Source organism: Rana temporaria, chromosome 6, assembly GCF_905171775.1.
Source record: "Rana temporaria chromosome 6, aRanTem1.1, whole genome shotgun sequence".
Classification (NCBI taxonomy): Eukaryota; Metazoa; Chordata; class Amphibia; order Anura; family Ranidae; genus Rana; species Rana temporaria.
In genome coordinates, this window is record NC_053494.1 from 167989894 (window position 1) to 168005893 (window position 16000).

Below are 16000 nucleotides of genomic sequence, written 5' to 3' on the forward strand. Positions count from 1 at the left end.
ACTCCTGCACCCCCCCCCAGCCATCCACCCTGGTAGTACCAGTGGGGAAGCTACACATTATTTCACCCAGGGCAAAGAATCAGTTCGGTGCCCCCCCTTATGGGACAAAATTAGGCAGAAGGGAGAAACTCCCAGGCCATAGCTGTTGAGTCAGCTGTCTGTCCCCTCCCCCATGCTCCTCTGTTGTCCCCTCTGGTCCTCCCCCTGCTTCTTTGTTTCCCCCAAGTGAGTGCTACGGGGAGGGAGAGGAGGTGAGCGCTGCAGGAAGGGAGAGACAGAGCTGAGGGGGGCGGTGGTGCACTGTCACTAAAGCTGGCCCACTGAGCCATCGGCCCACCGGGAAACTCCCTGTAGTCCCAATGGCCAGTCCATCCCTGCTCACATGTATGAATCTATCTGGATGCTGGATTACAAGGAACGCCAACTAAGAAATAACAAGTGTGCTTGCGTGTGGATAGATAAAAAGGACAGTGCTAACAATATGAGGCATAAGCTGTTACAAATCTATCGCTGCAGAAAGTGTCGCTTCTCTTCTACCTGCAGCTTTCTGTGGTTTCTCCACTTTGTAGGGGAGATTAGGCACAAAGGAATACAGATTGTTAACCTGGAAAAGTGCAATTCTTCAAATAAGGTAATGTTGTGTTGACACAGAATACCCAAACCATGTGTTATGAAAAGTCCCTTTCTTTATTGTGCATTGAATGATGCTGGAATTCTAATAAATCTGGATATAGGGCTGCCTACAATATTCTTCACCATTTGAGCCAATCCAGGATTTTCTGCTAGTGCGTTTGACTCGGAAAGTTGTCTCCCTGGTCCCTATCACTTTGGCAAGGAGGGTATCAAAACTGGAGGCACCTTTCCTGTAGGGAACCGTTTCTGACACACCATGAAGACAAGGTAGTGCTTCATCCTGTTCCATCTTTTTTGTCAAAGGTGCTTTCTTCTAAATCAAGACATTGTCTTGCCTTCCCTTTTTCCCAGGCCCGGGGGGGGGGGGGGTGGTAAGGGCTATAAAGGTGTATTGGAAATTGTCTGTGGTAATTAGGTGGTTGTACTTATTATTATTATTATTATTATTATTATTATTATTTGTCTTTCCAGAATGGCCAAGAAAGTGCTAGCCGGCTGTTAAGTTGACCATTTCACAGTGGATTCAACAGCTGAATTCTCAAGCCTATGGCTTGAGGGAAGGAATCCACCATTTTGTGTAACGGCTCATAATTATGGAGTTTTTTTGTGGTTACGAGAACTGTAGGCTCAACACAATATTCAGCAAAGCCCATTTTTGGTGCAGCACATTCTGCGCACCACATGTCCTTTTTCGTCTTGGTGAGTGAGTGAGAAACTTGTATAGTGCTTATGGGGGCTTAGTATCCGTTCCCTACTGTCCCTTTGCCTTCAGAAAAGATGGGTTTTGAGTTTTTTTCTGAAGGCCAGGTGATTCACCTCCATTCGGATGCTGGTTGGTAGAGCGTTCCATAGTCTTGGTCCTTGGACTGCAAATCTTCGTTCTCCTTTGGACTTGTATCTGGCTTTGGGTATCTGGAGTAGAATTTGGTCGGTGGATCGGAGAACGCGATTGGGGTTGTGACTTTTTAATTTTTCGCATAGATATTGGGGGGCATTTCCTTGAACACACTTATGCGTCAGAAAGAGTGCCTTAAAAGTAATTCTGTCTTTTACTGGCAACCAATGAAGGGATCTCGGTGAAGGCGAGATTGATTCCCATGGTTTTTTCCCAGTCACGAGTCGAGCGGCCGTATTTTGAACAACTTGCAGACGAGAGATTTGGTATTTTGGGAGTCCGAGGTAAAGGGCATTTGCATAGTTGAGTCTGGAGTTGATAATTGTTCCCACCACGACTGCTATGTCTTTTTTCGGGATAAAGGGAACGAGTCTACGTAGTAGGCGCAGCAGATGGTGAGACTTGCAGACTACTGACCCTATTTATGCATCCATTGTCATGTGGGTGTCAAAAATGACTCTGAGACTTTTGACTTTGGTGCTAGGGGTGATGATTTGTCCCAGAATGGGCGGCGGTGTCCATGTTGGTGCGGGAGATCTCTTTCGGTTGGCGTGAAACAGGAGAAGTTCTGTTTTTTGAGCCGTTGAGTTTAAGGTAACTCTTCGTCGTCCAATTTTCTATCAAAGTAAGACATTTCTCTAGTCCGAGATAATGATCCTTATTGTTGCAGATGCGAAAATATAGTTGCGTGTCATCCGCGTAGGAGTGGTAGAGTAACTTCTGGTTACTGATGATTTCAAAAAGAGGGCGGAGAAAGATATTGAACAATACAGGCGACAAGGGGGATCCCTGAGGGACTCCGCATGACACTGTGCGTTTTTCAGAAGTGAAAGGACCTAGTTTAACTATTTGTGATCGGTTTTCCAAGAAGGAGGAGAACCAGGGTCCTCCTTAAGTTCTAGAGCCGGGAGGGATGGCTATCTTTTTGGAGGTACATACAATATAAAGGAAACCGGAACTGAGTTTATATGCAAGGCTGGCTTCCTTATGAAATGCTACTCATCTGCCTGGATTTGGTAAGTCAAAATTCCTTATCTACATATTTATTTGGGGCCCATAATTTCTAATCTTCTAAAGCCACTGGATCATGACAATGACAGCCAGGATACTAGCATTGTCAGGAGAAGCCAACAATGGCAGTGTTGTAGTTTTTTCAGTAAATGTTTACTTTTTATTGAATGCAGAACTTGACTAAAGGGTGTTTTTAAATGGGTTGTAAAGGTAATTCCCCCCCCCCCTAAATAGCTTCCTTTACCTTAGTGCAGTCCTCCTTCACTTACCTCATCCTTCAAATTTTGCTTTTAAATGTCCTTTCTTCTGAGAAATCATCACTTCCTGTTCTTTTGTCTGTAACTCCACGCAGTAATGCAAGGCTTTCTCCCTGGTGTGAAGTGTCGTGCTCGCCACCTCCTTTGGACTACAGGAGAGTCAGGACGCCCACTAACACACAGCTCCTTTTTCTATCTGCAACGTAGAGAGCGTCCTGACTCTCCTGTAGTCCAAGGGAGGGGGCGAGCACGACACTCCACACCAGGGAGAAAGACTCGCATTACGGTGTGGAGTTACAGACAGAAGAACAGGAAGTGAGGATTTCTCAGAAGAAATAAGGACATTTAATGGCAAAATTAAGGGTGAGGTAAGTGAAGGAGGACTGCACTAAGGTAAAGGAAGCTAATTGGGGAAAACATTTTTACCTTTACAAAACCTTTAAGTTGATGTAAAGGCATAAATTGCAGGCAGCTTATAAAATAAAATCGGGGATTTAGGAGTGGGCTGATATTCATTTAAAGCGGAGGTCTGCCTAAAAAAAAAGAAAAACCTATTAAAAGCCAGCAGCTACAAATACAGCTGCTGACTTTTAATAAATGGACACTTACCTGTCCAGGGTTACCGCGATGTCGGCAGCCGAAGCTGAGCAATCGCTCGGCCCTCGGCTTCCCCCGCCGCCATCCTCGGTGAGGGCATCAGGAAGTGAAGCGTTGCGGCATCATTTCCCGATTCCCTACTGCTGCACGTTCTCACTGGTCCCCGCTCTTTTCTGAAACCTGTGTGTTTCCCAGGGCACAGTGGGGGGGGGGGGGGGGATTGTGACGTAGACCCCTGCAGATTCTGCGGTGGTCTATGCCCGAAAGTGGGTGCAAATACCTGTATTATACAGGTATCTGCACCCCCTGAAAGGTGCCAAATATGACACCGGAGGGGGGTCCAGAAAGCGGAGGCTCACTTTTTGTGTGGATCTCCGCTTTAAGAATGCGGTCTGTGTGTTGTAGATGGCGGCTCGGGAGAATCTTAGGAAAATGTCAGCTGGGAAAGGTGATGTGTAAAGAAACATTTCATGGAATGGTTGTATAATGTCACTGACCTCCCGTCTACACTGCGAAACCTATTACATTTTATGTGGAATATCAAAGCTTGTTATTGCTATTGTGACCTGGGGGGTCAATTAACAGAATCAAAATATGAACCTGATCCGGATTTGTGAATGTCACCTAGACGTAATAAAATGGTTCATGTGTCACTAAAGCTAGCTTTATTCCAGCAGTAGAATAAGTGTCGCTAGTCATTATTTCTGTAATCAGCCTCAGAAGGACAATCGATGCCATCTGTCAGTGTCTGGGTATATGTTGTTTTGTTCATGTGAGAAAAATTCCCGTTTAGAATTCCTCTCAAATTTTGTTCACATTGTTTGATGCAGAGTATCATCCAGAGCAGTTTGTTGTAGGGGACATGTCACGCCTTGATCCCTGTCCCACCGGGAGCAGACATGGAAAACATTGGGCAGCCGCAGCTTGTGATGTGTGGTCCATTCCAATCATGACAGTGATGGGCTCTCTAATTGGGTCGCTGGAGAATGGACTGCGTGATGCTAGACTGAGAAGATTTCGGAAGAGGGGCTGAGGGTGTAAGCAGACTACACAGTTAAAGCGGGGGTTCACCCTAAAAAAAAAATCTAACATTACATCCAGGATACTAACAACATTTACAGTATGCAGGTCTTTTTTTTTTTTTTATCGCCATACATACCGTTATATTGTGATTTTCTCCCCGGCTTCCGGGTTGTGATTCCAGCGGGACTGGGCGTTCCTATCCCTGGGTTAGATGATTCACGTCTGGTGAAACAGTTCCCATGTCGCACAAGGCGCGTCACCAGATTTCCGTAAATAGCCGAGCTGCAAATCGGCGATATATGGCGCCTGCGCAGTCAGCTCTACACGGCGGGCGCAGGTGCCGTATAGCGACGACTCGCAGCTCGGCTATTTACCGAAATCTGGTGACGCGCCTTGTGCGACATGGGAACTGTTGGAATGATGGAGTGAATTTCTTTGCTGCAACAATTTCACCCATCAACACAGTATTGACAGGGGAATCCCTCCCGCAGAGCTATTGTGTTCTCTGGGCAGGGGAGGCCGTCCCCGCCGGGAGAACACAGTGATTATTGCTAGTGTCTAAGTCAGATGAAAAATCCAGCAGGCTGGCTGTTCCCAAGTTGATTGATAGATAAGCCCGTCCATACATTGTTTTCAATCTCAGCCGGTTCCTGCTGAACTGGCCAAGATTTAAACCGTCTAGGGCTAGCTTAAAGGGGTTGTAAAGGTAAAAAAAAAAAATATTCCCTAAATAGCTTCCTTTACCTTAGTGCAGTCCTCCTTCACTTACCTCATCCTTCGATTTTGCTTTTAAATGTCCTTATTTCTTCTGAAAAATCCTCACTTCCTGTTCTTCTGTCTAACTACACACCGTAATGCAAGGCTTTCTCCCTGGTGTGGAGAAAGCCTCTTGAGGGGGGAGGGGGCGAGCAGGAGTGTCAGGACGCCCACTAACACACAGCTCCTTTCTCTATCTGCAAAGTAGTGCGCGTCCTGATTTGCCTGCTCGCCCCCTCAAGAGGCTTTCTCCACACCAGGGAGAAAGCCTTGCATTACTGTGTGGAGTTACAGACAGAAGAACAGGAAGTGAGGATTTCTCAGAAGAAATAAGGACATTTAAAAGCAAAATGGAAGGATGAGGTAAGTGAAGGAGGACTGCACTAAGGCAAAGGAAGCTATTAAGGGGAAAAAAATTCCTTTACAACCCCTTTAAGTTCTCCTGAGAATAGTGTAAGGCCTGCCATAGATGTAGCGAGTTTCTTTGCTGCAACCTTTGCACAATTTCCCCATCAACACAGTATTGACAGGGGAATCCCTCCCGCAGAGCTATTGTGTTCTCTGGGCGGTGGGATTATTGCTAGCGGCTAATTCAGATGTAAAATCCGGCAGGCTGGCTGTTCCCGAGTTGATTGATAGATCAGCCTGTCCATACATGGTTTGAATCTCAGCCGATTCGCGCTGTAACTGGCCAAGATTTAAACTGTCTAGGGCTAGCTTAAGCTCCTGTATTTACACTTCTATTTGCTTCAGAGGGGTTTTGCATTCCTATACAATTCTCTTGAAATCAAAACCGCTTGAAGCAGGTCAGATGAAGGTCAACAGCATGTCAAATGTTCCTATCCATTAATTTTTAATGATCTCGGCAGCATTTCAAATGAATGTAAAACTGATACCATCAATTGAAGGCCAAAGTGGGCACAGGCCCTAAGGGGCCCTTTAATGAATCTTCAGTTTACTCTACGGGTGAAAGTGTGATCAAAATCGAAATAAGCTTAAACCTGTTCCCACCACCAGTCTAATTCCTATACTACCAATACTGTAAAGCAGTAATATGCAATTAGCAGACCTCCAGCTGTTGCAAAACTACAAGTCCCATGAGGCATAGCAAGACTGACAGCCACAAGCATGACACCCAGACGCATGATAGGACTTGTAGTTTTTCAACAGCTGGAGGTCCGCTAATTGCATATGCCTGCTGTAAAGGAAAGATGCTTATACTTGCCTAATCTAAGGTTGCATGATCTCTACAGTGGCCAGTTTCAGCTAATAACCATTGCTGATCCAGGACGGTGACGCAGCCATAGACTTACTATGGGACGTCACTTGTCCACTGCCGCTCCTCTACTCTGACGCAGGGGCGGATCCAGGGGGGGGCAATGAGGCAATTGCTCCCCCGATTAAATAACGAGCGGGTGAGCCGGCAGGTGACTGAGCAGGCTGGCGGGTGAGCAATCATGCCGGTCAGGCTGGTGAGTCGGATAGCGTGTGACCGAGTGAGCAGGCAGGTGTTCTGTCAGGAAGCCGCTCCCCATCTAAATATGCAACTGAAGTGACATTGCGTCACGGCCATCTTGGTACACCCGCACGCAGTAATCCTAGAGTTGGAAGTCGGCAAGCGGACATCTTTATACACCCACCAGAGTCTTGCCTTTCACAGTTATTTTTAATAGTAAACCCAACTTATATTTTACTATATAAGCTGATTTTACTGTTTAAAAATAACTGTGAAAAGCAAGACTCCAGGTGGGTGTATAAAGATGTCCCCTTGCCGACTTCCAACTCTAGGATTACTGCGTGCGGGTGTACCAAGATGGCCGCAATGCAACATCACTTTGGTTGCATATTCTGATGGGTAGCAGCTTTCTGACATCATCTCTCACCGCCTGCCCTCACTTTGGGACACAGCTACTGGCAAGTGACAATTCACATCTGGTGGCAGGGGATGTGGCAGGCAATGGTAGCAAGTGACACGCTCAGGGCTCCCAATGATTTAACATTATGGTGAATTGAATTATTACATTTTATATTACAATGTAATAATACAAATAATGCGCTTCAATCATCCTGGCACCATAACAACCATGGCACTGTGATGATTGAAGCGCAAACACCAGCCATTGCCCCGACAAATTGCTCGCAACATTTTCTGGCAGTGCCCCTCCCGAGACTAGACTCTGGATCCGCCCCTGCCCTGAAGCTGGCGCTGGGAGCCGATCCCACCAAAGCACCCTAAGATTAGGCAAGTATAAGCAGGTTTCCTTTTACAGGGTAGTTGGTATAGGGTGGGGGTTGGCAGCCAATCAATGGCGATCTACCTGTTGAACCCATGCAGGTGACGGGTAGATCACCATTGAATTCCTGCTGACCACATTTTGGTGATATTTTATCAGCATTTCCTAATTCCTCTTTCCCACTCTGGAGATTTTCTTGAATTAATTAATTTGATATTATTTTTTCCTTGGTAATCTATTATTAATAATGAATATGGAAAATAAATATAAGGTGATCAAAATTATCATTTAAATAATAAATATGTAAAATTAATATTACTGCATTATCTATATTGTAAACCAGTTTGTGCGGTTTGTACTCAATGCCACATTTGTTGCCATTATAATTGACTGTTTCCTATATTTGTTACAAGTCTCGTGTAAGAAGAGTTTGGTGCTCTTGCTCCCCCTGCTGGTCTCTTTTAAATAACATCTTCCTTTTTTTTTTTACAAAGTATTTTATTTGTAAAACAATTAAATTCAACAGGTTACGTTGACAATTAGATGGTTACTTGAAACTGAACATACAGAAAAAGATCCCAACGGAGGGTTGCGATTAGAACGTTAGAAACATCACCAGAACAATGTAAAGTTAATTGAAGTCCATGTGGTGGAGCAGTCGGTGCTCCAGATTATGGTGCATGGTGAAATAAGACCAAGGCAGGTCAAATGAACAAGTAGAGCACAAAGCAGTACAATCAAAGAGAAGAGAGGCTGCCTATATATGCAAATATACTATACATTAATGGTGGTGTGCAACCATTTTGTAAAATAAAAAATTGGTATAATATAACAGTAACTGAAGCGTAAGAGAGAAATAAAAAAGAATAGGAAGGAAAGAAGAGTAGAGAAGAAAGGGAGAGAGAAGAGAAGAGTCCAGGGCGAAACCTTTAAATTGAAAGAAGTCTATTGTCGAACCTGGAAGGTTGGGAGTACGTTATCCATGGTTGCCATACCCTGAGAAATTTGTTGTGGGTGTCTGAAGCAAGGGCTGTTAATTTCTCGTTGATCATGATATCATTCATGCGATGCTTGACTGCTTCGAAACGAAGAACCGGGGACTTCCAGGCTCTATCAATGGTCAGCTTAGTGGCAGTGAAGAGGTGTAGGGCGAAGCAGTCCTGGGATCGGTTTACAAAGAGCTTCATAGGGGTCTCTTTAAGGTTGGTCTGAAGTATGACCCATAATCTGCAGACCCTGGGACATGTCCATCAAATATGAGCCATTGTTGTTCCATCTTGTGAACAGACTCAAAAGCAGAGAGGAGAAAACACCTTCTTTTTCATTATATAAAGTGTATATATACACTATATTACCAAAAATATTGGGACGCCTGCCTTTTAGGAATAGGCTGAACAACCTCCTGTTTGGTTCGCACCAGAACTTACGAATATCGTGAAGTTTGGAACTGAATAACGAAACCCCATTGAAGTCTATGGGATCCAAACGTGAAAAAAAACAAGATTAGAGATTTTTTTGATAAATTGTGGTGTCTCTACCACAGACTTTGGATTTCTTTGTCTGTAATGGGTGCTGAAAAAGTGTTGTTTGGGTGTCGGTGACGCCTTCACACCGTAACCCTGTAGAGGTGCTCTTGATGAAAATAAGAATTGGCCTTGCTGTAAAAAATTGCAATGATAGGCACTTGTCAAACAGGTGCGGAAAAATTGGTCTTTGGGGGTTAATTGTGCCCATGAAACCTACACCAAAAACATTCTTCCAGATGAACTCATCACCCACATCACTAGGCAGCTTAGAAGTCCTGCAGAGATTCCACATCCCATTAACACTGTGCTATACCATCATCCCAGTCAGTGGAGGCTGCGGAGAGGTCATGAGGTATCTCAGGGACAGACTGAGGTGAGTGAGGAGGAGGGACAGATTTGTGCCCCATTTTTTGTGGCTTTTAGGTGTTCTTGCCAACGAGTGGGAAGTTAAATGCTTTGTCAAGCATGTGATACCCAAATGGTTGGTGTTGGGGATGCGGCATAGTGGCGGGATGCGACGTATCGGAGGCGGCGGGGGGGTGGTATCGGATGAGGCATCGGGGGTATTTGCGGGAGTACAAGTACTCCCGTAAATACTCGGAATCGGTCCCGATACTAGTATCGGTAGCGGGACAACCCTAAAGAAAAACATTTAGAAGGGAAATCAAAGGAAAAGGGTAAGTGAACCAACAATGCATTAGCTTAAAGGAACCTATTTAGAAAATAAAAAAACAAACCTTTACAACCCCTTCCATAACGCGCCATAGGGAAATGACGGCGGCAGGAACCCCTCGCCGATCCGGGTGGACGTCATATGACGTCCTGTGTTCCCGGCGATCTAGGGCGCACCTGCGCTCATGACCCTTCGCAGGTGTCCGGCGGCCGTGATTGCCGCCGGGTGCCCGCGATTGCCGGTAATCACGGCAGGAGTGTGGATCTGTGTGTGTGTAAACACACAGATCCACCTCCTGTCAGCGGTGAGGAGACCAATGTGTGTTCCCAGTACAGAGGAACACACATCGGTCTCCTCCCCTCCCCCCTACAGTTAGAACACACCTTAGGGAACATATTAACCCCTTCAACACCCCCTAGTGGTTAACCCCTTCCCTGCCAGTCACATTTACACAGTACTCAATGCATATTTATAGCATTAATCGCTGTATAAATGTGAATGGTCCCAAAAACATGTCAAAAATGTCTGATGTGTTCGCGGCAATATCACGGTCACAATAAAAAATAAATTTAAAAAAAATAAAAATCGCAAATCGCCGCCAATACTAGTAAAAAAAAATTTATAAAATAAAAATGCCATAAATCTATCACCTATTTTGCAGACGCTATAACTTGTGCACAAACCAATCAATATACAATTATTGCGATTTTTTTTTAACCAAAAATATGTAGAAGAATACGTATCGGCCTAAACTGAGGGAAAATTTTTTTTTTTTTAAATTGATATTTATTAAATAAAAATAAATAAAAAAATAGTGTTTTTTTAAATTGTCGCTCTTTTGTTTATAGCACAAAAAATAAAAACCGCAGAGATGATCAAATACCACCAAACGAAAGCTCTATTTGTGGGGGGGGGGGGGGGGGAAACAAAGATTTAGTTCGGGTACACTGTTGCATGACCACGCAATTGTCATTCAAAGTGCAACAGCGCTGAAAACTAAAAATTGGTCTGGGCAGGAAGGGGGTGAAAATGCCCTGTATGGAAGGGGTTAAGGAGCACAATACAATGACACTTGGGAAAAAAAAAAAAAAAAAAAAAAAAGCCAGGATAGTCTGAGGTATTTAGTAAGAAGCATGGCGAGTTGTAACTTTAATTTAAAAAAAAAAAAAAATCTAAATTTATTTTTCACATTTGGACACCACTGCAGTACAGGGTCATCAATCAGGGATACTAATCCATCACAGTATGTTAACCACTTCAAAACAGAGCACTTTCCCCCCTTCCTGTCCAAGCCAACTGATTAGCATGAATTTAGGGCACCGATTGGCATTCCTGGGTGGGCATCCTCGGGGGGCTGCGCTGATTATAAACGCAGACCCCCCCCCATCAGAGGAGCAGCCAATCGGACACGAGTAGCGTGAGGAAAAGCCTATACGGCTTTTCCCCTTTACACCGTGATCAGCTGATTGGACACAGTTGATCACAAGGTAAAGAGTTTCCGTCAGAGACTTTACCTAGATCGGAGTTGTGGTGCGTCAAACTGACACGCTGCACCACTGATCACCATCTTGCTATCCCGATTATGTCATATGACGTTCGATCAGGATAAATAAACCACATTTTGTTATATGGCGGATGGCAAGTGGTTTAAAAAAAAAAAAAGAGAATTAAAAAAAAGGATAATTTCACCTTTTGGGAAAAAATAATAAATTGTCTGCAGGAAACTCCTGCAGACAAGCCTTGCAGCTTTAAGCCTGTACCCCCATACAAACTGACTGTTTACCAGCTGCAGGGATTGTGAATGAACTACGAGGCCTCTCATCAGCGACTTTGCAGGCCATTCAGAACTACAAGCTGTCAGCCGCAATGGCCGACAGTATTTATAGCTCATGTATTCGCAGGGTGGAGCCCTGCATGGCTGCATAATTTTCAATTACTAGTGACAGTGGGCACAGGGAGAAGATCCCACACTCACCGTCACATCGAGAGGCTGCAGCTGCTGGAACATGTTATATGAAATCCTAAATACGGGTGGAACATGCAACTTGTTCCAAAAGGTAAACATATCCTTTAAATTTTTTCTTTGTTTTTCTTAAACATTTCTTCACTTTCATCAGAGTAGTTCACTGTCAGAATGTACTAATCTGGGGTGGAGAGGAAAATCTGGAATTTGTAATTTTTTTACACTTTGATTGCAGTTATAGTGATTACGATTGGCTCCTGTTGCTGTCAATCAAAGCCAGCGATGAGTCCTGCTGTGTGAATCAATGGAGGCAGCAGCGGGGGCATGGGACAGTGCACACAAAAGTGCCCCCATGGGAAACGGCTTCCTATGGGGGCACTGGAAAGAGGGGCTAGGAGCGCCATTGGGGGACCCCAGAAGAGGTTTGGGGCAGCTCTGTGCAATTCCATTGTATAGAGATGTTTGTTATTTTTCCGTTTTATAATCACTTCCTACCCAGGCCAATTTTCAGATTTCAGCACTGTTACACTACAAATGACAATGTAACCAAATTACATATTTTTTTTTTTTTTTAAGACATTTTCAAAATTATATGCTACATTTCTTTGGTAAAAATAACCCAAATCAATATCTGTCTGTGTGAAAGTTATAGAGTCTACAATCTAGCGCAGTGTTTCTCAACTCCAGTCCTCGAGGCGCCCCAACAGGTCATGTTTTCAGGATTTCCCTGAGATGAAATGGCTGTGGTAATTACTAAGGCAGTGAAACTGATCAAATCACCTGTGCAAAAAAATGGAAATCCTGAAAACATGACCTGTTGGGGCGCCTCGAGGACTGGAGTTGAGAAACCCTGATCTAGCGTATGTATGTATGTATGTATGTGTGTGTGTGTGTGTGTGTATGTGTATGTGTATGTGTATGTGTATGTGTATGTGTATGTGTATGTGTATGTGTATGTGTGTGTGTGTGTGTGTGTGTGTGTGTGTGTGTGTGTGTGTGTGTGTGTGTGTGTATGTGTATGTGTGTGTGTGTGTGTGTGTGTGTGTGTGTGTGTGTGTGTGTGTGTGTGTGTATGTGTATGTGTATGTGTATGTGTATGTATGTGTGTGTGTGTGTGTGTGTGTGTGTGTGTGTGTGTGTGTGTGTGTGTGTGTGTGTGTGTGTGTGTGTATGTATGTATATATATATGTGTGTGTATATATATGTGTGTGTATATATATATATATATATATATATATATATATATATATATAAAAAAATTCTGATCTGACTGCCTCATTTCTACAGGTCCTAAAATGCTGGGACAGTATAAAATGCCCCCCAAATGACCCGTTGAGAGAACGTAGACCATTCAAGGTACTTAGTAGGAAGCATGGTGCATTTTTTTGAAGTTGTAATTTTTTGGAAAATAAGGAAATTAAATAAAATGTATTTTTTATTTTTCACAGTCACCATTTTAACACGTTATTTCCCACACACACAGTATAAGCATACTTAGAAATCACACCCCAAAACACATTTTGCTTTGCCTACCACGTATGGGGATACCACATGCGTGTCTTTTTCGCAGCCTATATGCACAGAGGGGCCCAAAATCCAAAGAGCACCTTTTTGGCCTTTAGGTAGAATTCACACCTATGCAGTTTTACTGTTTTTGCATTTTGCAGATTTGCACTGCAGTCCATTTAACATGGTTTCCTATGGATCACGTTCTGTAGTGAAAAATCTGCAAAATGCACAGGTGTGAATCCAGCCTTAAGAAGAATTAACTACACCTAATTTACGCTACTGCCTGACTACCTATCACATTTCTGGAGGCCCTGGAGCACCAGGACAGTAGAAATAACCATACAAGGAGTACATTTTGGAGAGTAAAACACCCCAAGGTATTTTTTTTTTTTTAGGAGGCATGGTTAGTATTTTGAAGACATATTATTGCCACAAAAGTTTTGGGAAAGTGTAGAAAAAAAAAAAGATACATAAAATGTTTCCACAAAGCTGTCAATTTAATATTTCTCACACGCAGCATAGGCATACTTAGAATTATAACCAAAATTGATTCTGCTACTGTCAGTTTTTTTACTGTCTGGACCGATTATGTACCGGACAAAATCAAACAATTGTTTCAAAACCAATGTACTGTAATGGTCACCTCTATACGAGTGGTCAGGGGACATAGTGTGGTGTAACCTACAGCAGTCCCAATTCCTACAAGCTAAGCAAGCCTAGGCCCCCAGGAATGCCATATTCACTGGCCTGGTGTCTCGCAAGAAAATAGTCCGCAGTATGTGCAGATGAATCAGTTCAGGTCACAGGCAAAGACATGGGGTAAAAAAAAGGCAAAGGATTGGTCCAGCAGGCAATGAGGACAACAAACAGGCCTGGGCTAGTGCAGGCGGAGGCAACGATGCACAGGTGTGGCAATGATCAGGGACAATATGACTGGTGCGATGGTGATTAGGGACACCGAGTGGGCAGTAGTGATAAGGGACTGGCAGCACTGGTCTGGTAACATTGTACTGCTGTGGTGGCGATTAGAAATAATGTCTGGCAGGACTGACATACAGTGATATCAGAGCAGCCAGCCATTGTACATGATCAATTCACAATGCTTTTTTTTTTTCTTCCTTTTGTCACCAGAGCAGTGCCAATACAGTGACACTGTACTACTCTGGAGGGGTGGGGGGTGATCAGGATTTTTTTTACACCGATTACTTATTACAGTAATTACTACTACTGTGACTGGTCACGGATATCACATGGTACATGGCCACTTTAATTGACCCTGGTACCATGTGATCGCAGTGACCAATTAGAGATCACACAGTAGTAAGCAAGACATGAATGGCAGCCTTGTTTACGACTGTAAACAGATTGGTAACAGGGCTGCTCACATCAGCCCGATACCATGATCGGTGGTTTGCTGTGTCTGACTGGGCACATAGGTCACAGATTGCTCTGCTGCGCACCCTCATGGGAAGACATACCACATCCTCCCGGAACCAGAGAGCTGTTATTTTAAAAACAGGCTGTTCGCAGGATTCTGAAAGCTTTTTAACAAGCTTCAGGTAGTGCTGAAGCTCCACAAAGCCTGCTAGCATTTGACCAGTCTGTGAGCTTGCCGAGTACCCCAGGGTACAACTTTGATTCCAGTTGGTCTGCAAAGTATATTTTAAATACACTGCTAGATACAGAAGGCGAGACTGAGAAAGGGAGGTTGTTAGTACAAAGTCTGACTGAATATGCATTTAGTGAAAGTGTTAGGTATGCATCAAAATAATAAATAAAAGATTGCAAAGACAGCAAGCGAAAAATAGTGTAAAATTCCAGTAATTTATTGCTGTATTTATATCGCAGCTCTTTAACGCTTTCGTTTAAAATGGTAACATTTATAGATAGCTCTTCTCTTACACGTCATGTACAGATAGCTCTCAGAGTAACGCAGCTTCTCCATAGTACTGGCTTACAGCAATAGATAGCAGTGAATCGCTGCCCTGCAGGGTGGGTGACACAGAAACCATACACATATTTAGAGTGCACGTGCCGTAACCCTTTATTTAAGATGCCTTCTGGTAACTTGTTAACTCTAAAATAATTTACATCTGTGCCGAAGTTTGGCAATTCTCCCACCTGTAATTTTCACCTTCAGTCACCTTACTTCTTCATACCTAAATTTCTCTTCTCTTTATTTACAGATCTCCTAAATAGGTACAAACTAGTATGAAAGTAATGACTGTTTGCATCTGGAAACACATTGTGCGGCTGAATAAATACACTAAGCCAGCCCGGATCCTTGTTATGAAGACTCTGTAACTGTTGCTTCTGTGCTGCTGACAGTAACTTTCTCCGTTGGCGGAAGGTCCGCAATGCCCAGCTCTTCACCCGTAGATGTGAAGTTTTCTGTGAGGGGTGCAGAGATGTGGTCCAGCAGGGATGGGGCAAGATCACCAGAGAGAGGTGCCAGGGGAAATGCAGAGAACTGAGGGTTTATAGAGAGGGGAGGCAGACCTGCCAGGTTCAGTGGTGGCAGTTGGCCAAGGGCTGGCAAATGGGACACTGTGAAGAGAAAATACATTTCTTAAATTATTTACATTTACAGGGCATCCAAATCCCAATTTAGTCATTTTGCTCTAGACACAGACTGAAGGAGGCTATCTCCCCAACGCTAACGGTGCGGTCGACGCACAACGGTCCGGCTGATATCCCTCCACCACACTGCAGCCTTCTAAACACCTCCTGGTCTCCCACTTGTTCGGAATTTACTTCCCCACTCCTATGGGACTAGTCTCCCTCATCCATATACAGTGAGGAAAATAAGTATTTGAACACCCTGCTATTTTGCAAGTTCTCCCACTTGGAAATCATGGAGGGGTCTGAAATTGTCATCGTAGGTGCATGTCCACTGTGAGAGACATAATAAAAAAAAAAAATT

The 16000-nt window shown here is 43.9% G+C and overlaps 1 protein-coding gene across 1 annotated transcript in view; it reads right to left on the reverse strand.

Annotated features, from left to right (window-relative positions):
- Window positions 1-14882: 14882 nt before the first annotated feature.
- Window positions 14883-16000, reverse strand: part of GORASP2 (golgi reassembly stacking protein 2) — a 36050-nt gene continuing 34932 nt past the window's right edge. The window contains exon 10 of the mRNA XM_040357770.1: window positions 14883-15624. Within this exon, the coding sequence (XP_040213704.1) occupies window positions 15365-15624 (260 nt within the window). The 3' untranslated portion in view covers window positions 14883-15364. The remainder of the gene's footprint in view (window positions 15625-16000) is intronic.